At 38.9% G+C, this 24,971-nt stretch overlaps 3 protein-coding genes and 1 long non-coding RNA gene across 4 annotated transcripts in view; 3 read left to right on the top strand and 1 right to left on the bottom strand.

Annotated features, from left to right (window-relative positions):
* Positions 1–154: 154 nt before the first annotated feature.
* On the top strand, positions 155–2,074 carry il19l (interleukin 19 like). Its single transcript, XM_034870338.1, has 5 exons — positions 155–360; positions 551–613; positions 780–932; positions 1,022–1,084; positions 1,913–2,074. The coding sequence occupies exons 1-5, from the start codon at positions 190–192 to the stop codon at positions 2,003–2,005; spliced, it is 543 nt and encodes a 180-aa protein (XP_034726229.1). The 5' UTR covers positions 155–189; the 3' UTR covers positions 2,006–2,074.
* A 5,431-nt stretch (positions 2,075–7,505) lies between these two features.
* Positions 7,506–24,971, top strand: part of LOC117943573 — a 24,764-nt gene continuing 7,298 nt past the window's right edge. Inside the window, exons 1-2 of the long non-coding RNA XR_004656382.1 lie at positions 7,506–7,539; positions 14,133–14,137. This is a non-coding gene — a long non-coding RNA (uncharacterized LOC117943573). The remainder of the gene's footprint in view (positions 7,540–14,132; positions 14,138–24,971) is intronic.
* Positions 9,951–12,338, top strand: il10 (interleukin 10). Its single transcript, XM_034869787.1, has 5 exons — positions 9,951–10,406; positions 10,578–10,637; positions 10,847–11,011; positions 11,746–11,808; positions 11,920–12,338. Exons 1-5 carry the CDS (start codon positions 10,239–10,241, stop codon positions 12,028–12,030), a joined length of 567 nt encoding a protein of 188 aa, XP_034725678.1. The 5' UTR covers positions 9,951–10,238; the 3' UTR covers positions 12,031–12,338.
* Positions 16,321–24,971, bottom strand: part of mapkapk2a (MAPK activated protein kinase 2a) — a 26,374-nt gene continuing 17,723 nt past the window's right edge. Inside the window, exons 3-10 of the mRNA XM_034869786.1 lie at positions 23,169–23,233; positions 22,785–22,864; positions 22,489–22,615; positions 22,279–22,354; positions 22,066–22,190; positions 18,605–18,690; positions 18,432–18,512; positions 16,321–17,753 (exon numbers count right to left, since the gene is read on the bottom strand). Coding sequence (XP_034725677.1) covers positions 17,604–17,753; positions 18,432–18,512; positions 18,605–18,690; positions 22,066–22,190; positions 22,279–22,354; positions 22,489–22,615; positions 22,785–22,864; positions 23,169–23,233 — 790 coding nt within the window. The 3' untranslated portion in view covers positions 16,321–17,603. The remainder of the gene's footprint in view (positions 17,754–18,431; positions 18,513–18,604; positions 18,691–22,065; positions 22,191–22,278; positions 22,355–22,488; positions 22,616–22,784; positions 22,865–23,168; positions 23,234–24,971) is intronic.

The following is a 24,971-nucleotide window of genomic DNA, read 5'->3' as shown; positions in this document are numbered from 1 at the left end:
GAACATTATATGCTTTTAATGCTATACTGTTAACTATTAGTTTATCAACAGAAAAAAACAGTTCTATACAGTGATTAAGACATTTAATAAGCAAATTCCCGATCATTTTTTGGATGCATCTTCTGAATTTTGTTCTCTATTTAACAATCAAAATGTTTCTGTTAGCTCTTCCATCCGACAACCACAGCGATGATGATGATGATGATGAAGATGCTGCTTGGCTGCTCTCTCTGCCTTCTCCTCCTGATCAGCTGTCTGAGTGAACATGTGGAGAGCCGGACCCTGAACCTGGACAGCTGCTCTGTCAATGTTCACACCCACGAACTGCGCAAATATTACACTGACATACGATCAAAAGTGGTGAGTTTATTGCACACACACTCTTCAAACCACTGACTCAAATTAAATAATAGAAATAAACAAATGCAGCATCCACCATAACATGCGGGCCCAATCCCTTTACCACACAAACATATCAGAAACTGTTCACAGCAAACACCTAAGAGCAGAGAGAGATTCTCACTTGTTCTCTGTGGTCTTTGCGTTACAGATAGAAGGAGACGGTGAGATCGGAGTGAAACTTCTGGACAAATCACTGATGAAGCATGTTCAGGTGAGTCTTTTAACATGTAGTACTGTAATTCTTTCAATCCTAACTTCCTTTAAAGATTCTAAATATTTCTCTGCTCTAAATGATAAAGGCTTTAGAAACAGTGTGTGAGTATGTAACATGAATGTGTGAGAGTTGCTGTAATCTGACCTTCGTTTGTCTCTATCAGGATGGTCAAAAGTGCTGTTTCCTACGTCTTGTGCTGCGTTTCTACGTAGAGAGAGTGTTCAGCAACTACGCCTCTTCTCACCCACAGCAGCAACGATGCTCCAGCGCTCTGGCCAACGCTTTTGTGAGCCTCAGAAGAGATATACATAAATGTGTAAGTTAGCTGTTCAAAAACTTAGTTGTTAGTTCTTTAATTATAAACACCAATAATGTGTATTAATAATTGTGCTTTGTTCTGAGCAGCACTGCCACTGTGGAGATGACACACACAGAACAGTCGACTCCCTGCATGCTGAGTTTGATAAGGTACGTAGACGTTCACACAGTGGACTGATGAGGGGGCAAATTAATTATTTCAACTGGCTTTATGGGATACAGTTGGTGTCCAATTCAAACATATTCTATTTAGAATATTAGGACATTAGGTAATCTAATAAAGACATTAGGTATCACTTGCCAATATCTTAACCCTTTTATTATGTTAGTGTGAAATTTGACACATTTTCTGATAAGTAAAAAGTACCATTTATTTTTTATTTGATCAAGGCTTCATGATATCCTCAAAAATAGGTATTCTAACAAAATAAAATATGTGACAATTATAGTTAATACTTTAAAAAGTCTCTAAAAAATGTTGTACATGGGTGAATAGTGTATTTTAAGTTGAAAGGTCCATTGGGCCAAAAAAATTAAAAGTTTAAAACAGAGTTTGGATTCAAATCATTACATAATAAGTTAGCTTTGAGGTTAAAAACTTTATTGGAACATAATAATGTTTCTTTTGCATTTTCGGCCAAGGTTTATCACAAGTCAGTCTTGTCCCGCTAACACAGAAATTACAATTATGAGGGTTAAAGGAAATGTTGGGGATTTGCAAGAATACTATTATCAATACAAATATTTACTTCTGTATGTTACCCAAAATGTGACACAGTGCACTCCTAAAAACTCAAAGACGTTAAAATAATATGGCTTATTTTCAAAAGATTTTTTTAGGTATTTATCTATATATCTACTTTTTTGCCTAATATCCTGACTATCTAAACCCAACACTTATTTGTTTCTATAAAGAAATGCCCATCATTAAATCCACTGTTCTCTCTGTCCTTTTTTCCATTTCTTTACATTGAGCAGTTAGAAATCAACCAGGCGGCACTGAAGGCCATGGGAGAACTGGACACTGTGCTGGAGTGGCTGGAGGGACTCAGCCAGAAAACACACACTTGATCATTCAGAAGTGCCTGCCGTCTCCAAGCTAACATCAGATATTTAACTTCTGATGTGACATTACTTGTACTTGAATTAATTTAATAATTATTTCATCCACTAACATGTGGACTGTTTTTTATACAATATTTGTGAAATATTATATATATTATATATATATTGACATAAGTGTATATGCATTCATAGTTATCATGAAGTATGTGTGCTTCTATTGTACTGTTAGCAGACACTTTAACAATGGTTTAATTTAAACTTCATTAAAAAAATACTCTTACTCACTGACTTTGAGTGTTTCCTTTCAACACAAAGACTTCTGTCTGCTCTTCTCTGTAAAATAACATAAGCATAATCAGCAAAATATACTTAAAAGTATCAAAGGTCAAATTACTCATTCTGTAGAAGAAATGGCTCCTGTGACTGGTAATTTAATATACGAGGCGGCAACGAGGTGGCAACGGGGTGGCATGCTGCTGCTGCTGCTTGCTCACCATGTTTTTGTTGCCCTTAACTCAGCTTCTGAGACTGCACAATCCTGAGGACCAAGGACCTTCGCCTATTAAGAAGACTGTAGCCTATTTACTTTGCTAATGGCAAAGAGAGAGGAAAGGGGGGTAAACTTAGGGAGTTGTTAGTCTCAAAACCTGTGCTTATCATAATCAAATGATAGTTTGTAGCCCATGTGGTAACATCAGTTTTCTATCCTCTTACATAGATATTACTTTCCTGCAAAAAAAACATTTGACATCAAAAACTCTGTAAGTGTCAGGGACCTTGAAACTGTGTTCAAGCCCACCACATCTTAATGAATAATGTGTAATTACAGGAGGAAAATTTCACAGTTTGGCTCAACTACACCGTACGCCTGCCTAGACATTATGCATGTACTATTCTATATCCACGATGTTTCACTTGCGTGATTGCGCCGAGGCCGCAGGAAATTCCACCGGATTTCACTCTTGTCGGCCGGATGTGCGTTACCTTAAGACTTTAAACAGTAATAAAACCGAGGTTCTCCTCATTGGTACCGAATCCACCCTATCCAAAGCCCTCACGGGTTACTCCAGCAATAATATACATAAATGTGTACATTTGTTATATAACAATTGAATGTGCTTTCATTTCAAAGCAGACGTGTTGGATTAATAAATATGCACAACTCACTATGGAGAGCGGACACAGAGAACGATCAAGGTGTGTAGTGTGTAGTTCATTGAACATCCACTCACAAACATTCTCACAGTTGATTCCAAAGTGTGCTAAGGAAACCCCAGAAGAAGTTTAATTTCACTTCTGTAAGATCATTTAGTTGATTCTAAGATAAGTTATTGATGTTTCATGTCTAATTAACAAAATATCTGGTGTAAAATGTTTTGTCTATTATCACTTAATATAATCTCAAATAACCTGAACAAATAGCTTCCCTTCAATCAGGATTTAATTTGGGGTTCACAGTGACCTACAATTTATTCTATTTCTCGTAGATTATACGAATATTTAGTTGGTTTTAATCTATCTTCCAAGAAATTACTTAATTAATACTTTGAGAAAAAGTTGTAGTTTTGTCCAATAATATGTTACAAATTTCAGCGTATTTTGTGAGGATTTCAAAATGTAATCACACTCTAAAATGACTTTACTTAAGGCTGAAATACTGCAGTACTGTATTGTGGAGATGGGCATGCTTTGCATTCAGTGGCAGGAGAGGGGCCAAATCTTTAAGCAACTGAACTGTTTGCTAGAGAAGCCGGGCAACCTGAGGTGTTCGGTGGAAAAGTTATTTGAATTTAAGTGTGCAACAAAAATATTCAGAAATACTGTTGTCGGGGAATGGACTGCTGTGGCTGTGTGAGAGGAAACTCATGGTGGCAGCGAGACCTACATGTGTCGTTAACACATGATCACACAGAAACTCAGCAATGCCAAAGTGTATTATAAATATTACATCACTTATTAACATTACTGTGTAATTATCTTAATTGCATGCATCATGTAGCTTATTGATTTAACATATATATTTTTTGATTTTTCATTTATTAACACAACTTCATCTATGTAATTAGAAGCTGTTCTGAACAACAGCAGTAAAATTATTTTTTTCCTTTTATGTGTTCTACCATACCACCTTCAAGTAAGTAGGCAACTGTTAGTTAGTCAGCTAGTTAGTTAGTTGGTTACCAGTAGTTAAGCTTTCTTTACAAGACAGAACAAAATACATACAGTGTATACGCATAACGCCTCAACAAGACTATTCGATCCCACAGTCATTACACGCACACACGCACGCGCGCACACACGCACACAATACCAATAACAAAATAGCAGCAAGAAAACCTTAAAAGTCTTGTAGAGGAACGAGTGACTCAGTTTTATTTTGCAGTTGATTCTAGTAATGAGGCGCATAATTCTGTAAACCAGTCTTCCCCAGTTCAGAGTTGGTATGAGACTTAAAACTCAACTAAGGATGTTAAATATAAAATTGATCAATTGATAATTGTGTGTCATTTTAATCAATCATCTGCGGCCTTGACTTGAAACTATCAGCAACGGTCTTAACTTAGAAGTTATACACTGTACCCAGTAACACTGTCTCTACAGCACCTGTTTACTAGTTCCACTATTATTCCATTTATTTAGTATTTATTCATCATTCTCATTCTCATATCTCACTTATTATTCATTATTTGTTCATCATTCTCATTTCCTATTTCAGAACTATTCATATTCATGTTCCACATTTAAATCATTTTTATTGGACTCTTCATTGCACTCATCTCTCTCGATTGTTTCTGTTTAGAGTATGTATGTATTAGTGTGTATATATTGTTCGTTTGTTGGTTTGTTTTGAATGTGTAAGCACATTGTGAGCAACTATGCTCCAAAGGAAAATTCCTCGAATGTTTCTTCATACCTGGTCAATAAAGCTGATTCTGATTCTGATTCTGATAACAACAAACAACAAAGCTTTTTACTGCCCTCTAGTGGCAACCTGTGAAGATACAGTGTTTTATCCACTACAGGTGAGCAGATGTAACAAAGCCAGCATCGCCGTTGCCATCAGCAACAGCAGCAGCAGCATGATGATGATTGACCACAAGAGTTATATCTCCTCTTTTCACTTTTTCATACCCACCCCACTATCTTGCTTGACATTGAAGTATTGGTAACCCAAGAACAGAATTAACGTAAATTAGGGTCAATGAAACTGTGATTCATCATTTAAATTGCATTTAGAAACTGTTATTTTTACTTTCACTAATTCAGCACTCAGATGTTTGCTCACCATGGGAAAATATGAGCCATCACAATGAGCAGTGCTCACATAAGTGCGGTTAACACCCTCACAGATACATATGCAAACGGCCATACGCATGCATTTGCTTACGCACTTCCACCCTAACGCGCATAAATAGAGTATGGAGAATCAGGTGTCATACTTTGGAAGCATCACACTGGAGTATATCAATCACTGCTTGAACCGGAAAACTGCTTGTGCTACTTTAATCTTACATTATTGACAATGTCCACGTGAAACTGAACATTGCATTCAGTGGGAATTTCTAAGTTTCATCTCCCAAAAGGAGTCTTGCTCAGCAGAAGGACAGGGCTACTTTATTTTCAGGTTACAGTAATACATTCCTGTTGCTTGCTCAGCTCTGTGGAAATAATAAGGTTTCGGAGGAAGTTATCTTTTTTTAGTAATCCACATTACTAAAATGGGCACATTTGAATAATTTATTTCAAATGTGCAAATTTATTATCACAGTTACATTGAAAGATCTACCACAGACACACGGTTGTTCAGATCCACAGGGTGAAGTAGGGGACATGCCAACAACAGCTCACATTCACCATGACTGATGAACTGAGAGGAAGTCTAAATGACTAAAGAATTCATCTGAAATCCAGAGGGGTCTCTGTAGATCATAGATACGATTTCAAGTATTTTCCGTTCTGCAAAATCCTCGATAATGGGCCTCTGCCCACCCACATATTAGCTGTCAAACAACACCCATTAATGAATGTGAAGTAGTGAGGACGCTGTCACCTCATTACTATTTCTCATAGTAACTCCTTTCTTTGTAGGCGTATTGAGACAACTCTAACACACTAGCACACACACACTTACTACTATTATTTTTGTCCATATTTCAACAACCACTTGACATAAACAATAACAGAAAGAGACCTCTGAAGGATTCAATGCCCCCCCCCCCCCAACACACACACACACACACGCAAACACACATCCGCAGTCAGACGACAGGTGTGAAACTGAAAGAGAAATGTGGTGAATCTATTTGTAAAGACAGATAGATTTCCTCTAAAGGCGCAAGTAGACTTTGCAGACACTCAATATGCAAACACAAATAAAGAAAATGTGGCGCATAAATAATGAGGAAAAATGTAAAAGCATAATCAACTAAGCTGAATCAACTGGATGATATCAGCAGTTAGGTTTCAGGTAATGTGCCGCAGTATTGCTGACTGCAGATCCTGAGCACCGGTTAGTGACAACATCCGAAACTAACAAGACTAGAGAGAACAAAGAGTCACAGTGACACAGTGATCATCTCCAGAGCAGACAGCGCCCTTACTTAGTGATACATGAAAGATAAGATTTAACCGATTCAGCTTTTGTCCAATGCCGAGGAGACAGAGTTCACAGGACATAGAGCTGAGTGAAGGAAACAGTTTGATCAGAATAAGCAGTGCAAGGAATATCACTATCTTCTTACTGTACCTCTGGTTTGAGTGAACATTAGTTTGCAGATATGAGGCCTCCAAAGGGTTAACACATTTTCTCACTCAGAGGATTGTGATCTAAAAATGTGATCAAATTAGTTTCAATATTACTCCATCAAAAAATCATACAGAGTAAAATTGCACACTCACTCGACTCGTAGTCTTTAATTCCTATAGTTTGCAAATCAGTGGTGCCATTCAATGAATCTCACTCATTTATTTTTTCAGTTAATTCTTTTTTTCACCTTGGTGATAATGATAAAACAATAAAGAAATGCAAATAGAGCTTGAGAGACGTAGCTAAATTATTGCTTTTTTGTGCAAAAGACTTCTGAAATCAGGAAAACAACGTGTGACTGATGAATATTTCATGATAGACTGGATTGGTAATACTTCACATGCTGCTATGCACATCGTCATTAAATAGATATACTTTCATGACACCCCAATTCTGTGAACTGATGTCTAAATATCTTGATGATGGTGCGTGACATTGGTTTTATCAGCAGTTGCTCTGATCACATCTGGTATTTGGGTTGGATTATGAGTTATTTGCATGAAAGAAGAGCTCTGACTAAGTTACTTTATGAACAAAAACTATATGACTTAATGGCAGACTCAAAATCTCCCTCACATACACAAACAATCCCAGCAGAAACTGGCAGAAGCATCTCTAATGCAGTTGCAACCACACAGTCATGAAATCACACAGCTAAATGCGCATTCACTCACATACTCTCACACACACACACACACACACACACACACACACACACACACACACACACAGAGTTAGTGCCAAAGTCAGAAGGGTTTCCCATAAACTGAGTACAGCTGACTCATCTTAATTTCACATATGTATATACAATATGTACATATATAGCATCTTTAAACGTGTAAGGTAGGCCTTTATTTGCTGCTTGAAATTGTTTGCATTCCACATTTTTGGCTGCTTTAAGGAATCATATATTAGCAAAACTACTTCAAAACACTTGAAATATTGGTGCAACATCCACTAAACTTTTACATCTTTTGAAACTCAGAGTTGGCAAAATACTATTTCACATTAATGTTGACTAACATATTTGAATGATGTGTGTTAAACTAGGTAACACATGCACAGAACTGTATCATATTTATAGTGCCTATGAACTAAAAACAAATCAAACAAAGACATAATGCTCATTATTTCATTAATGTCCCTTTGTTTTTAATTGTGCTCATGTGTGCATATAGTATATTTATTGTGTTTTTAATATAACAGATTTAAAATAAATTGACGTTTTCAAGTAGTTAAAACAGTCACAATATATGGTCAAATATATTTCATATAAAAAAAAAAACTGTATTAAAAGCAGCACGGTGGCCCAGTGGTTAGCACTGTGTCCTCACAGCTAGAAGGTAACAGGCTGGAACCCTGGTCGTCCCAGGCCTTTCTTTGTGGGGTTTGCATGTTCTCGTTGTGTCTCCGTTGGTTACTAAAAATATGTTCCCCTCCTTCTCCACCAACCTGATGTGTGCTGAGGGTCTGGTGTTGTAAGGCTGCTGACCAGGTGGGTGCTACACATTGGTTGTGTTAGAGTGCAGTTGTCCCCCCCCAACCCCCCGAGCGCTTTGAGTGTCTATCATAAAGGGCTGTATAAATGTAATTAATCATTCCTGGGTGAAGACCTTTTCTCTGCCTTTGTTGTGTATGTGTATTTTTATTTATTTGATTTCTTGTTGAATTCTTTTTAATGCCAAGTGAAAGGTCATTGCAATTCAAAGTTCCTAGCTAAATTAGGCCCAGCCACATAATCAAATTAAATGTTGACTACACTCGAAAATTAAATCTCACAGAAAACAAAGAGAATAGGTTCATTTCATGTCAGTGATGTCCAGCAGAGTGCAGCACAGCAGGAGCATTTTCATTTTTGAAATGGAAACGCAATGGACATGCAAAACTGAGAAAAATCCACTCTACTCTCCTGGACAACACTGAAATGCAACACACCTCTGCACTATGGCTTGTGGGGGTCGTCGGTGTAACAAGGTGTTTGGACATTCACGGATTACATTTCTTGGCTACCCTACTCTACTCTTTGTTTTCTGTGTCGTAATTGTATTATATTGTGACATGGAAAATTCAATAAAAACAATGATTCTGTTTTTGCTCTTTTAACATATCTTTTTTATTTGATTATGACGCTGTAAATGCATGAATGCAAATTACAATGAATATTACATATGTATTTATTTGTTTAAATTTAGGCATTTAAAATCTTCCGTACTTTAGGGCCTTTTAGGAAAAAACTAAAAAACATTGTTGCACTGTTTATCCACATTTGTCTGGCATTTGTTTTTTAGTTATTTTACTTTTTGGAAAAGCACACTGTGTTATCTTCACCACGACAGACACTTTATCCAGTAACTGAACTTTGACTTGTACAGATAATCACTAGGAATGATTTTGCTGACAACACTTTTTAAAATACCAGTGTTGCCCAACAAAACAAAATGTAAACTTGAGCGACAGAGACGTTAATTGTGGATAAACGGGCATTCCATACAAGAGAAAAAGTACTGACGGGAAAACACCCCTTATGCTGCCACAACTAAGAGTCCCGAAACACTTCATTATGTAGTTTCTCCATTTATAAAGACATTTAAAATTTGTCTATGAATATGTAAACCTCCCCAAAGAGAAAGACCATGACCTCAATCACATAAGCAAAAAGCAAAGATGATGACGTCATGTGTTTTATATTACACGTCTGGCGTACAGAGGGAATCCACAGCGTCATCATACACAAACCACAGATTAATATCATTTCCATCTGAATGGAACTATTTCCTCTGTTGTTGTGAATACATGGAATATAATGTGATTTACATTTTATGCCATTTTAAACATTATTTTTTGCACCTATAATGATGATTTATGATTACTGTGCTTATTTATCAGGCAAAGGCAATGTTACTGCACTTCATGTGTTTGACATTGTCATCCACACTACACTGATAAAAGTAACACAGAACATGTATTAATATTCTAATTACAATGAATAGTATTTATATAATACTATTAAAAAACATGATAAAAAAGAAAAATGTGTCATGTCAGAATTTCCAAACGTGCTATGTCACTTTTTTTCTTTTCTTTGAGAGTTCAAGATTTTGAGCTCTATCACCAGCCTTTCTCATGGGAGGAGTATGTAATGACACCAAAAATTCCCCGCATGTATGAAGCATGTTTAACCGTTTGTCTTCCAGTCAGTCTCCTCCCTCAGGTATCTGTCCCAATTTTGGCTATAAATACAGACAAAAATTGAGCCAAAATATATATGCACCTTTCTCTTCTCAGCTCTTCATCGAGATCCTAAGAAGAATATCGTCTCTCAGAAGTCAAACTTCATACGTCCACTGAGCCAGCAGCATCTTTCCTCCTGAGGGCCCACTCTTCTCTTCTATTCTCTGCTTCTAGAAGATCCATCCAATCTGCGTGTCCAGCATGACTCCTCGGTCTCTCCTCCTGTCCGTCCTGGTTCTCTTGGCTTTCTTCAGCACAGCCTCCTGTTCTCCCATCACGTGCAATAACCAGTGCTGTCGTTTCGTGGAGGGCTTCCCTGCCAGGCTAAAGAAGCTCAGAGAGGACTATTTACAAATCAGAGACTTCTATGTGAGTAAAAGCACAACATTGACTCTAACCTTGCACCTTGACAGTGAACGCAGCATCATTCGGATACGTGCGTCCATGTAGTCCTGTCAGTCTCCAGGTGATGCTGCACTTGCTCATCTCTGTCTGTCTGCCTCTGCTGGCACTGAGATAAAGTTTTTCTTCTGTCTACAGGAAGCAAACGATGACTTGGACACAGCGCTGCTAGACCAGAGCGTCGAGGACTCTTTTAAAGTAAGTTCCTTTTTTTTGTTCCGTTTTTGTTTAACTCTACACGAAGTTCCTTCACAGTCTTAACAAATGCATTGCTTTTAAAGTATAATCAGAAAATACAAAAAGCCTGAAATTATTCGACAATGCGAACACGGTGCCCGCCAGTAAAGAGTTAAACGACATTGCATAACCACCTTGGTGCTTCCTTCTCCTTTTCCTTCTCCTTATAGAGTCCGTTTGCCTGCCACGCTATGAACAGCATACTGGAGTTTTATCTGAGCACGGTTCTCCCCACAGCCATGGCCGGAGTGACGGAGGACACCAATAACTTAAAGCCTTACATGGAGTCCATACATCAAATCTTCGACGACCTCAAGAGGGACGTCACCAAATGTGTGAGTAGCTGACACACGTGTTACTACTACTGAGAGAAATAGATGTAAATACGCACCGGGAGCGCGCGGTGCCAAAAGCTCGGATGTAGTTTTAGATAATATATATCGAATACAATATATAATATATAGCATTCAGTGCGCAATTTGCAGCAGAATTTAGACTATTTAGTGAGGAACAGAATTAAAATGGACCTCCAAGTTTAATATTTTTACTTTCAACAATAGAAGTAACCCTAGTCCTTGATTAAAAATATGTTTTTTTTACTGATTGCACTGTAGCCTACTAGGTTCCATTTGGTAGTGGACTAAGCGCGAATTGTTGCTCATGAAACACGTGCGGAATAAGTTTCAGGGATAGGTCTACATGCGATTGACCCGGTCTAGCCCAAGTCTGACACAGCGAAACCATCGAAACCTCCTTCTAGATTTGAACTGCATCCTAAAACCAACCGAATATTCCCCGCACTATTGAGGAAAATGGGTGACCATGACACAAAGGGGAAGAGGGGCTCACGGGATAGGTCATTATATTGCATTAGTCAGCGATTCTTCAACTGCAGTAGCGTGCATAACTGCTGTGCATCATCCAGTTCTTACAAAAGGGTAATAGAAGGAATGGCTTGCTGCTACTTCTGCGTGGTGGGTGGTATTGGCTGCATTTAGGCTTGACTGTCAAATGAAAGTTGGTAACCCATGTGGTAACATCATCTTTTTTTATGTTGTTCCTCCTATAGAGACATTACTTTTCCTGCAAGAAACAGTTTGACATCAAAAACCTCAACTCTACTTACACTCAGGTGAGTGTTGACATTTTATCATTAATTGTAAAAATATTTGTGTTTTTCAAATATAGTTTGCCTGTATTTCAACAGATAATCTTATTAACAGAACCATGTGTTTGTCCACAGATGCAGAGTAAAGGTCCATATAAGGCCATGAGCGAGCTCGATCTGCTGTTTAACTACATTGAGACATATCTGGCTTCTAAACGGCAAAGAAACAGAATAGCCGTTGTTTAAGGACCCGCTGACCCTAAACAAAATGTGACCTTGTTCATCTCAGGAAAAAGAAAAGACAGCCTTGACGCTTACACTCTTTTGCAATGAATGAGACAGTATTTCCAGTGGTATTAGTGTTGCCACATATTGTAGCCTGATGATCCGATGTCTTACTCATCCAAAGACTTCTGGTTTTGTCCTGAGGACAAGTTTCTGTGTCAAGACCATATTGAGTCCTACATATGAAGTTACAACTAAAACTGTTGCTAATGAAGCTGTGATATTTATTTGTATCATATACATTTTCTTTTATTTATGATGACCAATATTGTATTGTTGTAGATTAATAAATGACTTTTTGATATGAATTACTCTTTTGATTTTATTTCCCCAAGATAATGCAGCTGCTACTGCGCCATTTATTAGGAATGTGTAATTGGTAGAGTGCTGAAAACATCACATCCTGCAGTTCTGCTGTCTAAATGTGGGGAACCACTTAGCGTAAACTCAACGTGCTGCTGCACTAACCTCAAACGTGACCCATATACAACACTTACCAGCAGCAGCGCTGTACTTAACTTACCGTAACTAGCCAGCCTCACCCTCACGGCATATGCAGTTGCATAGTTGATGCACACACACACACACACGCATGCACGCACAATAAAACAGAAGGAGCACACGGTAAAAAAGAGCTGCCCTGCATAAAAATCTTTTGAATTTTTATTATGTCAACATCATCACAGTGACAGGCAGGGGGGGTAACTGCAGGGTTGAATTCATCAGCTGTACCATTATACATTTACAGCTAAGCAATGAAATATGAACAGTAAGGGTTCTAAAAGATAACCCTCTAATAACATTTGAATGTACATATGAGCATCGACTGTGAAGTGACATGAGATTCCTGACTTGACTCAGCCCCCTGAACTGAAACTACTCTAAGACGTTTTATCTGTCACTTGCTTAGTCAACATAGAATGATCTGAATAGTATCACTCCAGCGATGACAGTGCCTTATGCAAAGATATCATTCATGACAATTGTCTGATAAAGCATGATCAATCTTATTTTGAGAATATTAATAATAGTTTCCTTAAAGTCACTGTAATCAGTGTTGTGTTCATTGTTTTAAAAGTTCTTAAAGTGTTGGTTAAGACTTTAGTCTCCCTAAAATCTGTGTTTACATTTTGAACAGCATGGCTGTTAACCTGCTGGTTTAGCTCATGTCTGGCTGTTATGTAATGACTGTGTGTGTGTCTGTACAGAGAGCAATGGTTTCAAGTTAACGTGAGAAAACAAATCGAGACCATACGTTACTGGCTCCACACCGTAGGGACTTTGATCCAAAATGCAGAATCACTGTTTTGAAGGATCATAATCAAAAGGTCAAATTGTTTTACTTTTATTATGATATGGCTCTACCTTGGCACACCACTTTCACCTCAAAAGTTAAGATATTTAAAAAAAAAAAAAAACACAACAAGAAAGTCCTGGTTTCAAATCCTACTGCCTTTCATTATTTAACTTTTACGCCTACTTCAAAAAACCTCAGCAAATCATTATTAGGGACTGTATACAAATACAGGGATGAGGTGCTAAATCTTATTAAGAAAAGCCTTCCACATCATTCCAAATTATTTCTTTTGACGCTCCGCTGACTCGATATTCCTCCAATACCCAAAATAATAAATGGCAAAATAGAGACAAAACAGACAACGTTCTATTGCTAACAAAGAGCTGATTAATTGTTCGTTCCAAAATGAATAAAGAAATCTAACTGTGTAATGAGTAAAAGCGGAAACATCTTCATCTGCTCTCCCACCATGTATAATTTCTTTCCCTTAAGCCATCTGTCAGTGAGAGGGGGGGGGGGGGGGGGGGGGGGGGACACGATAACGTTTCAATAAAAGGATGAGGCAGCACATTTTTATAGTCTCCCCTAGAAGGCATTCATAAGGTTGTTCACATGAAAAGGGATAGAAATGGTTATGTCAAAAAAGAAAGAAATAGAGCTCTAGAGAGAAGTTCTAACCCTAGCTCCTGTCTCACCACTGCACAGGAGACCAATCCCGTCGTGATGAGGCGGTGAATCATGGTCACTTTTGAGAAAGTTACAGAAGTCTTCGTACACAGCCTCCCCCTCCTCCCTCTCTAATCCCACTTTGGAAAGGTGTTAGGGCTTTTCTAAAGCCGATTGGTCCTCCAAGCTCATGATGGCAGCTTAACTCTCCCTCTCCTCTGAGCCCCCCACCCCACCAAATATTTCCCATACAGCCATTTAGTAATATATGTGTGTGTGTTTATAGGATTTCTTTAAAAAAATGAACATGAAAAAAGTTCCGGTCTCCATAGAGTTTGTGACCTAAAAGGTTTGTTTATTCCAACTTTTGTGGGCACATTTGATTTAGAAAAGTTCATTTTGGAAATATTCATACACGTGCCACTAAAAACATCCATGAGTAGAACAGCAGACATTGCAAAGGTTGTCAAAGACATCCGTTGTTTTTCATTTTGAATCGTGAAGGCTCATGTTTGAGGTTTCTGCTTACACCTGATGAGTCAAGTACAAGATGAAATTGTTCCAAATGTGCTGCTGATGCCTTAGTGCAAAGTGACATCCGCTTTCTATTATGACCAGTCTGTTCATCAAAGATGTCAATACATTACACTTGAAAAAGACACAAAAAAAAAAAAAAAAAATACAACCAGCAACATATACCCTGACAGTAAAAACTGATTTCTCAGCATATGTGAATGATTGGCCACTGTTGCATGTAAAAGTGAAACCGCTTCCCATTTGATCATGTCTATAAACCTTGCTACAGTTCAAGCTGTGGGTGTTTTGCGTTGAGGCAGTGTGGCCTCTAACTGCTACCTTGTCTCGGGCAGGTCAATCAGCACCCTCATGTCTGAAGATACGTGAGAATCAGGATGGCACGCCACTTCAAAGAACTCTGAGCCGTGTCTTACCACATTAACTGAGAACTCTCGATCCTTTATATTTCCCCCACACTTTTAAAAATGTCTGTACACAGTACTGGCACATTTGAGTTTATCACCTAGAATAAATTATGTAATGCTTGTTTTCATATTTGTGAACAAATGATGGACATCCTCTGATATTAAACTGTTGATAAGGTGGCTTAGTGATTACTTGAGAATTATAGACGTTATTTTGTTCCCACCTATCAGAAAACAAAATGGAGAAGGGTGCCATGCGCCCCTTCTGAAGAGCGTGCTGGGTGTCCTGAGATCTGTAATGGGTGGGGTAAGGGGGTAGAACCTCCACAGGACTACTATCATGAGGAACTCCCCTGAAGCCCCGTTTACCCCCTTTCTCACTTACCTGAGAGAGAGAGATGACTGTAGGTTTCGTCACACTCAAAGCTGGAAGCTGAGTGCCTACGGCTGCCTCGCACCTGAAGAGAAATAAGCTTATGCGTTAGCGGGAAGCTGCACTAAATACCCCAGTGTTGGCAAATGTCTGTGTTGACTCAATACTACCACACTCTTTTGCTACGCAAATGTGTATATTCCAGGAGTCACTCATGCTAGCAAGTATGATACAAGTTTGTCACGAGTTGAGTCTGTGCACCCCGTGTCAAAGCCACAAATCCCAAGCCAACCCGGCAACCTGAGTCATAGTCGGAGACTTGAGAAAGGTTCTGTCAATGTTGAAGCAAATGTCAAATACAGATAATGTTTAAATTTGAGAGGTTATTGATCAACTGAATATAAACCCCAAACAAACATGTAACAACTAGACAAACACCTTATGGTTCTCTTTTCTCTTTTTTTCTCATTTTATCCATCCATTGTACACTACCATAGTTATTTTGTACGCAGAAATGGAGATAAGAGAGCAGGTTTGTGTTTTAGGTGTTTTTTAATCCAAAGCTGAAGCAGACAAAAGTATGGCAGGGGGAGCATTGAACAGACTTAATGACGGGGGGGGGTAAGGAGACATATCTGTGTTTTCACTACAAAAAAGGTATTGAGAAGGACAAAAACAAAACAGAAGGAACATTGATAAACATTCAATGAACATTTTTACAGTGAGATTTGTAGGTGCAATGTGACAGGTGATGTGATTTTACAAACTGAAGTGGACCAAAATTAACACAATTTCCCATGATCCCAAGTGAGCTGGAAGTGTCTGGTTGCGTTGAAGACGCAACCAGACAAGAACAAGAACAAGAACGTTGAAGAGAAATCCGGGAATCACACCCCCGTCTACGTGTGATGACAGCTTGCTGGTGGTATTGTCAAAGATTCTGCTCTAAGATGAGGAGCAGCTCTAAAGTACTGACTGCTTCCTATTAATCCTACAGGAAGTGTATGAGGAGAAGTGTTGGGAGAACACTGGCACTGCACCAGATTAGTCCCACTGAGCCTCCTGACAGTTGAGCTAGTGCAACCAACAGTAACTAAGATATCTTTCAGAGAGACCTCTGAAGCTTGCCCGGTCTGTCTGAATTGCGTATTCCACAGAGTGTGTGCTACTGCTTACATAACACACAAACACTGCCTATTGTTGCACAACATCTCTCCAACACATTTGCAAACAGAAATCAACAATAATGAAAAGTCCCTAGCAGTACTTCAAGCTGACAAACACATCTGCATAGCATTAACCTGAAATATAATCTGGCAATGGTATAAATTGGGAAGCATTACATTAGTAAAAGCCTGAACCAAATGGTAGGTAGCGGTTAAAAGTAATCTGCTGCTTTAGCAACACTCAGCAAGGCCTATGCTAATATGTTCATAAAATTCATGAAAAAATACAGTATCAGTTGGCACCCACTCTCCAATGAGCTACATGTGGGAGAAAGGTTGAGCCAGTTTCTTGTCTTAAACGTGGCGTCCATCTCTGCCCTATAAACTATGTACCTGAAAAACAAGCGTAGATTAAGGTAGGAGAGAGGGGCCTTTGTGAGGTGCTCCGTCAGAATGGCACACAGCCTTTGTGAGTGCATAGGCCTCCGTTTAACATTCATAAAGACAAACTGAACCTGACAGAACCTGGCCCACTTTAAGTCCCAGAGATGGGTACCTATTTCCAGCTAATTCCAACAGTCAGGGACAGAGTCCTTACATTCCACTTGTCAGTTCAAAATACATTTGCTTACTTTGCATGTACGAAAAAGAAACCTTCCCTTGCTTTCATTTTTGGGATTTAGCCATTTGATTTAACATTCACAGGTTGGGGCCTAGAGTTAGAACAGGGCTGCTGGGTGAAAGAGAACTACCGCTAATGCTAAGGCTTTATGTCCTATTTCAACATCCAAGCCCCTCTGAGTACACAACCTGATATTTGAGAGAGGAGAGATAGCTCACCAATTCCCTCTTCTCTCCTTTTCTATAATTCATAATCTCTTCACTGGTGTAAAAACACAGGTCAACGTCCTCTCTGGCAGAGCAGAGTGGTGGGTTTGTTAAAATGGTAGAGTAATAAAAACAAACACTCCTACAAAACATTTGCCATGAAAAATAAAACACTGAAAAAAATCCATGCAACGCGACTCGTGTGTCGACAAATTATTGCTTCCTTTTTACAACCTGTGTCTGTATGTGCACGCATGCATCTTTCAGTGGGCAGCAGGCTGTGGGTCCTGCATGGGGTTACTGGCTTTCTTCCTCCGTTTCGTTAGCAGTGGATTGGTCGAGTCCTCAATGGTCTTGATCTTGATTTGCTCATAGTCAACCCTCATTGTTGCCAAGGCACTGGTCATTTCCTCCTGAAAAATTACAACAACAAAATGTTGCGTTTACTGGTAAACTGCTAAACCTTGAGACCGACGTATAACCGACTGCATCTGTTGAATTTTCCTCATGTTACACTGTCCAGTGTGATTGTCTCTATCTAGAAACTAAGCTGCGCGATGCGGGGAACAACTGACTGGCTGATGAGCAGGAAGTTGTTTACAGAGCGGTAGATGCGCTTTGCAAAAAAACTCTGCGTTCTATGAAATGACGCGCTAAAAAAATAATCGCTCAATCACGCAAATTTGATTGCGGGGAGTCAAAATCACGATCGTGATTAAAATTGGATTAATTCTGCAGCCCTAACCTCTATATAAGTATGTGCGCCGGCTCTACCAACTGAGCTAACCACAACATTGTGCTTTTTAGACTAAATACCACTAAGAAACAGTAAATGAAGTAACCAACCAGTATGGAGTAAACATTGTAGTTTATTAGTCTAACCACAGGTATTTTCTGATATAACTGGAAGGATTCTTTTATAAATCAAACATTTAGAGTGGGTAGCAGGTAAAAAGTCTTGCAGATAAAGAATTTTTTTCTATTTAATGTAGCATACGTTACACACAGAGAGTGTGTCTTTTTCTATTTTTCTTTGGAAGCTAAACTTGCAAAAATGATGCCAAAATGATGCAAAAAGAAAGACAACGAACCTTGACATCCTCCCATGCGTCCTTCTCCTCCTTTAGGACCCGGCTGGTATGAAGTGGGGTCTGGGGAACCTCCATCGATTGCTGTAGGGAGAAGGAAATGTCAGCCAGAGCAATTAAGTTGAAAAGACGGTACGGAAGTGAGCTAAAAAATACACAATAGTGCATGTGCTTACATTGATCCATGGATGATTCATGAAGTCTGTGATGGTCATCCTTTGCGTCGGCTCAGTCTTAAGGAGGGTCCTAATCAGTTGTTTAGCTGCAAACACAATTATTTACATCATTAAATAAGGAAGGGACATAAAAAAGAAAAGCCATATCGAAAGGGCCAAGTAAGTGTGACACTGACATTTAAAACCACAAAACAGTGAACACAATTACAAGCAGACAGATTAATATTAATATTCAGAAAACTCAGATTGAGGCCCCTGGCCCTGTATGAAGGGTGCCAAACAAGACCATTGTTATACTCTCTTGTATATAGTTTATGTATTTTGATGAGACATGCAGTATCTGTACATTATTTATACATGCAGGCAGCAGGGTTCACAGTATCGTATTTTCAAATGTAGGTTATGTGACCTGTGACAAAGAAAAGCGTGGGAGATTTGAGAGGCTGGGCTAAAGCACACTACGGTCTGGTAGTTAATCGGCCAGATAGTTAATCCTAGTATGAACTGATGTAATCTAAAAGTAACTGAGAAATCCTACTGTGAGAGCATGTGGAAGAGTACACATTGACAGGAAGGATTGCGTTGGTTCTTGAGTTTTGTAATACGGCTCTTTAGTTGTTCTACACACCTCTGTTAGAGGAAGATATTGGGGCAGTAGTGGGGCTGCACAATTAATCGCATTTGATTCACAATCCCAATTTTGGCTTCACACAATCAAATTTGTGTGATCGAGCAATATTTTAAATGCGTCATTCTGTACACAGAGCGCTCCGTTTTGATTTTGCAAAGCTAATCTAACGCTCCGTAAACCACTGTCTAATCATGTGCTGTCAGAGTTGTTTCCTGCACCGTGCAGCTTAGTTTGTAGATGTAGACAGTCACAGAGTATAAAGTAACGTGATGAAAATTCAACAGATAGTCAGTTATACGTGGGTCTACCAGGTAGGTTTACCAGTTTAGTAGTAAATACAATATTTCTAATTTCTGTCTGTGTTGTTTTTCAAACAGCAGTAACCAGTGCTAGTGTCTTTTAGCTCAAAGGGCTCTAGGGCGCGAGTTATATTTTTCCTCTAGGTCGCACCGGTGCACCTAATGTCCTCGCATCCGCTGCATCTCCACAAAACAAAGCAATGTTGTTAATATCGATATGGTTTGATTTTGCGTTACATGACCCATTAGTTCTGTAAAGCCGTGCCTGTGTTGGATCTCTCCTTTACTCTCTCTCTCCTTAGTTGCCGCGCAGCCACGCCACACAGCGGCACCGGTCCACACCTCTGACATTTGTCCAGTTTTAATTGTTGTTAACACAGCCGTCTATTGTTATGCATGAGAGGCAAACTTGTATTTGTACCAGTGTTTCCGCTGGTAACTCTGCTGTTGCAGCCGCCACAGCGAAAAACACAGAAGAAGTTATTGAATGCAACAAACTTCAGTTCGTAGAGTAGTATTGTGTGAGAAGGAGCCTGCTGGACCTGGGCGAGAGGTATGACCCATGGTCAGAATATCATAGTTCATAAAAATGCAGCACAGTGACGATACAGCTATTTCATACACACGTGTGTAACTTCATCGACCTGCCTCTCAACCCGTGCTGGACCCATTAATAATGAGTTAGCCATCACTCTGTGATCCGTCCATCGCACTCCCCCTCTCTCCCTATCTCTTTTAATCAGTTATTGTGGAAAACAAGTGAAGGAGCTTTCTCAGAGATACATAAAAAAATATATACAGTATATCCTACGCTATTTATTTCAGATAGTTAATTTTCATTTAAATGTGTTGCAGCTGTATGTCAGCATAAGAAGAATGTTGCATAATATGGATGCAAAAGCAATTATAAGTAGCCTACGTGACATTAAAATATGTTTTGGTTAAACTCAACAAATTCTTGTGATAATTAATCGTGATCACAATATTGATCAAAATAATCGTGATTATCATTTTGGCCATAATCTTGCAGCCCTACCTTAAACTAAACATTTATCCCACATTGTAAAATAATATAGAGGTATATGTCATGTATCGCCATTCAACCTTTATAAATAGCCTTTAGGCAAATAATAACTGCTTTAAGTGACAATAAAATGTGTTTCGGTTCAAATCAACAAATAATCATGATAATTATTCGTGATCTCAACATTGATCAAAATAATCGTGATTATCATTTTGGCCATAATCGTGCAGCCCTATTCAGTAGCTTCTCTTTTCTTTCTAAAAGCTTTGCATTACTCAGGAAATAACAAACCACTTTCAATAGTTGTGAATGACTGTTGCAAATAGGAGATGAAACACCTGCATCAGTTTCAATTTCTTGATCGGAAGGGTAAGACCAAAAGCCAGCTTGTTTGTCACGTGTAAGGGAGATGCTTTATCAAGGCTGCCCGCAGGAGCTTGGGAACATACGCATTGTAATGAACTGGTATTTTTGACTTTTATGGTTTTTCCCCAATTTAACACAGGAGCAAAGCTTAGGTTTGTCAACCCAACAAGTTCTCTTCACACAATACTTTTAAGAAGGGATACATTACTTTATGAACCAAATAATAATTTACGTAATAAGTTTGAAGAAGTCTGAACAGTTTTTTATAATTAAATTTAACACCTCCAGTGCCCATATACCATAAACAGAGTGTAGGTATTAGGGGTGGAACAGTACACGTATTTGTAATGAACCAAAACAGTACGGGTGTCTTGGTTTGATAGATGAATTTACACGGAGAAAACACAGTATAAAAATAAATAAAACTTTCATGCAAATTAATTAATGTAATGCTTAACTACTGTTAGATACATGTTTCTTAGGGACACCTAACCTGTAGCCCCGCCTTAGCCCTGAAGCTATGTAGCCGCTAACCAAGCTTCGCCTCCGGTCCAGTGAGTGAGTTAGAGCTAGCAGCACACTAATATGGACAAATAGCCTAACCTTTGGCGAGTGGTGGCAACCCACAAGAGTTAGAGTACCTGCAGGACTCTTTAAGATTGCACGTTTGGGAAAACATGAGTTTCCCAGCCAATTACAGTAGTAAAGCGAGAGAGTGGTGGCTAAGACAAGGACTGTGTGTCAGCATGGTTCAGCAGTTGTCGGGTATTTGAATGGAAATACATTTAACATGCTAATGCATATCCAATGCCATCCCCAGATGTGCCAATCCCTGGAACAAGACCAAAAAAAACTGTCCGTCTCCTTGTGCTACAAAAAGATATCTCACATTGACTGGTCATTTTATCGACTCTGAGAGGGAAACAAAAGCATCAGTTCTACAGCCGCGGCCCCTGTACAAGCAGCACACAAGCACTCACCTAGCTGAGAAGCTACGGGAGGTCGTGGCCAGTTTGCAAAGGTATGCCTGTCGCACTAAATAGCATTTTTGGTTTGAACCACGATGTCTGAACCAAGGTATAAACCGAACCGTGACTTCTGTGTACCGTTCCACCCCTAGAAATTATAAGTGTTTCCTGACCTTCCTCTGATACATCAGACCATTCAGGGTTGGGAAACTCATATTGGCCCATCCTGATCCTCTTCTTCATCCCAGGAGAGATGGCTAGACCATGGTTAGAATAAAAAGGAGGGTATCCACACAACCTGTTGATTTAAAATGTAAGTATTAGTTACAGCACCAAGTAATAACCTAATGCAATAAAAAGTTCAGAAATGCAAAAAGCGGACTTACAGGATATACATAATGACACCCAATGACCACATGTCACATGACTTGTCATATTTCTCTGGGCCCAGAACCTCTGGAGCTGCAGACAGAAAGGAAGGAATAAAGGGTGAAGCATGGGATAGAAAAGAAGAGACATTATGTAATATTAACCTGTTTACAAATAAGCAACACGTTGAGTTGATTATGAGAGTACACACAGAAACAGATCCTTACCAACATAGTAGGGTGTGTAGCAGGGGGTTGCTAAAGAGTTGTGTGAAGTGGTCTCCTTGGCAAAGCCAAAATCTGTGAGTTTGAGCAGGGCATTGGGCCTCTTCGTGGAATACAGTAAATTCTCTGGCTGCAGGTAGGATTCGAGAAGCCAGCCAGAAGACAAACAAGCAGTATGGAGTTGTTACTGCAGCTTCAAAAGTCTTCTTTAAAAAACCCTGAGATTGCTTTAATTTCTTGGTAAAGAGCAAGGAAATTCCTTATTAAGTAGTGTGATAATACAATGTTACAATACAAACCTTGACGTCTCTGTGTGCAATGTTGATGGCATGCAGGAACTGAATGGCCTCTCCTATGCTCTTCATGATGTCAGATGCCTCTAAAGACCAGAGACCAAAAGCTTTTTTAACAGATTACAAGTGACTTGAATACTGCACTATTTAGCAGATGTAATGGTCATATATCTCAACACAGTGCAGCAAATGTAAAGACACCAATAGGTGTTGCCTGATGTTGTGCATCATAACAATAAACTTTATGTATTTAGCAAGTGTCAGTATGTGCCACTTGTATTATGTCTCTGTGGATGCAGTACTTTATCTGAAACAGTGTGCCATGTAATAAAATAAAACAGAATTGTAAGAATTGTTGTGATTGTTATTAGGTCAACACAAGCTTATTACCTCTCTCTGTAAAGGCCTGGTCCCCTCTGTCCTGGATTCGACTAAAAAGCTCCCCACCATCCATGCTGCAAAAAAAGAAAATAGAAAATTAACGCATTGGCGCTATTCTGCCTCCACCAACCAGTCAAGTTGCAGTTTACATCCATGTTTGTCTAGACTCATAATACATGTAGTGAAGACTTTGAAGTGATTTAATAAAAAGTTTTTTTTTTTGCAAAATGTGGATGATTTGCACATATCTATACAATCACCACAGTTTCAAGGTGGGAACCCGCGGTAAGTGTCACCAATTCAGTATGCAACCAAATGTAAAATATAGTATCACAAGCTCTCCTTCCGCTCCTGAGGTATGGTGTTAAGTAATGACCAGACAATTGTTTTTGCACAACATTGTGATGTAGTTATGATAAAGTTGACCTTTTGGATAATAAATGTCATCAATTAGTTATTTGAGTTTGCTACTCAAGATGATGCTTTGTCATTGTCAAAATGTTGTTTAAGAAACCCTACTGTATCAAAAAACCTTACAATACTTTATGGAATACTACTGAAAACAGCCCGGCCCAATACTATAACACTAGGATTGTTACTCTGTATTCTCCGATACACTAAAAGATCAAGCACATTTGTAAACACTGGTATTTTGTTAGGTCAGTTTTAAGACAGAAATTACAGAAAATGTTACAAAGCAAATGGTTGTTAATGTGGATGTATGAGAATGAGTAGGAGAAAATCCACCTCAATGCACTTAAGTTTCATTTAATCTTTTAGCTCAGTATGACTGTGTGAGTTTCAGGTCAAATCATCAATGACAATTTTGTGTGCATGACTACATATGCATTATCGCACAGACCGATTCTTCAGGCATGCATGTATTATAAGGAGAGCAGCAGACTTAGAGCAGTGGGACAGCCCTGCTAAACCACAGCACACTTTTAACTTCTCAAAATCAATCATTCATATTTTGCATACTGACAAACGGACAGCAGCTCCATCCATCATATTTTTTTTACATTAAAACTAATGCTATGTTTTTTACACCGTGGTCAAACGTAGAAATGAATTTGATGTCTTGACCCCACCCTGTGTTTTGGAAAATGTCTAGCGGTGAAGTGTGAATTCGTAGCACAACAGATACTTAAATACCAGGTATTAAGAGCGCACATCTTACACCATCCCAACAGAAACACCCTGACACCCTGACAGTTTCAGTCTATATTCTTTCACAAAATGCACGATAATAACTCCCTTTTCAGCAAATAGTTTGCTGCTGGTAGCTTATGGATTCATCAATGTGTTAGTCATTGCCAGAACTACTTTTCATACATAATGTTAACTAAAGTTTAATAACCGGGCATATACAGTATAGCCATTTTCTCATATTTCCCTTTCACAAATGTAGCACAACAGGAGACTGCCAGTGTCAGATGCATTATTACTTAACGTTTGGTTTAGTCAAGGTATGGCGCCTGACTAGTAGCGCCGTCAATCTTCCTCTATAATACCATTTGAATTCCATTTGGGTTTTTTTAGTATTCAAATAACATTTGAATATTCAATGTTCAAATGCAGCGTGTTATATGTACTATACTACTCCTCTCTAGGCTTACGGTATGCATTGTCAACGTCACTATAAGCATGTGGTTGTTACACGTTCTGTCCACTAGAGGGACTTCTAACATTAGCCTGGTCTTGAAGGGGAGCTACATCACGGCGCATTGTACACTCACCTACAGTGGTGTGAAAAAGTGTTTGCCCCCTTCCTCATTTCCTGTTCCTTTGCATGTTTGTCACACTTAAGTG

This window comes from Etheostoma cragini, chromosome 4, assembly GCF_013103735.1.
Source record: "Etheostoma cragini isolate CJK2018 chromosome 4, CSU_Ecrag_1.0, whole genome shotgun sequence".
Taxonomy (NCBI): Eukaryota; Metazoa; Chordata; class Actinopteri; order Perciformes; family Percidae; genus Etheostoma; species Etheostoma cragini.
The sequence above is the reverse complement of the archived record's forward strand: the minus strand, read 5'-3'. Positions and strand labels throughout refer to the sequence as shown.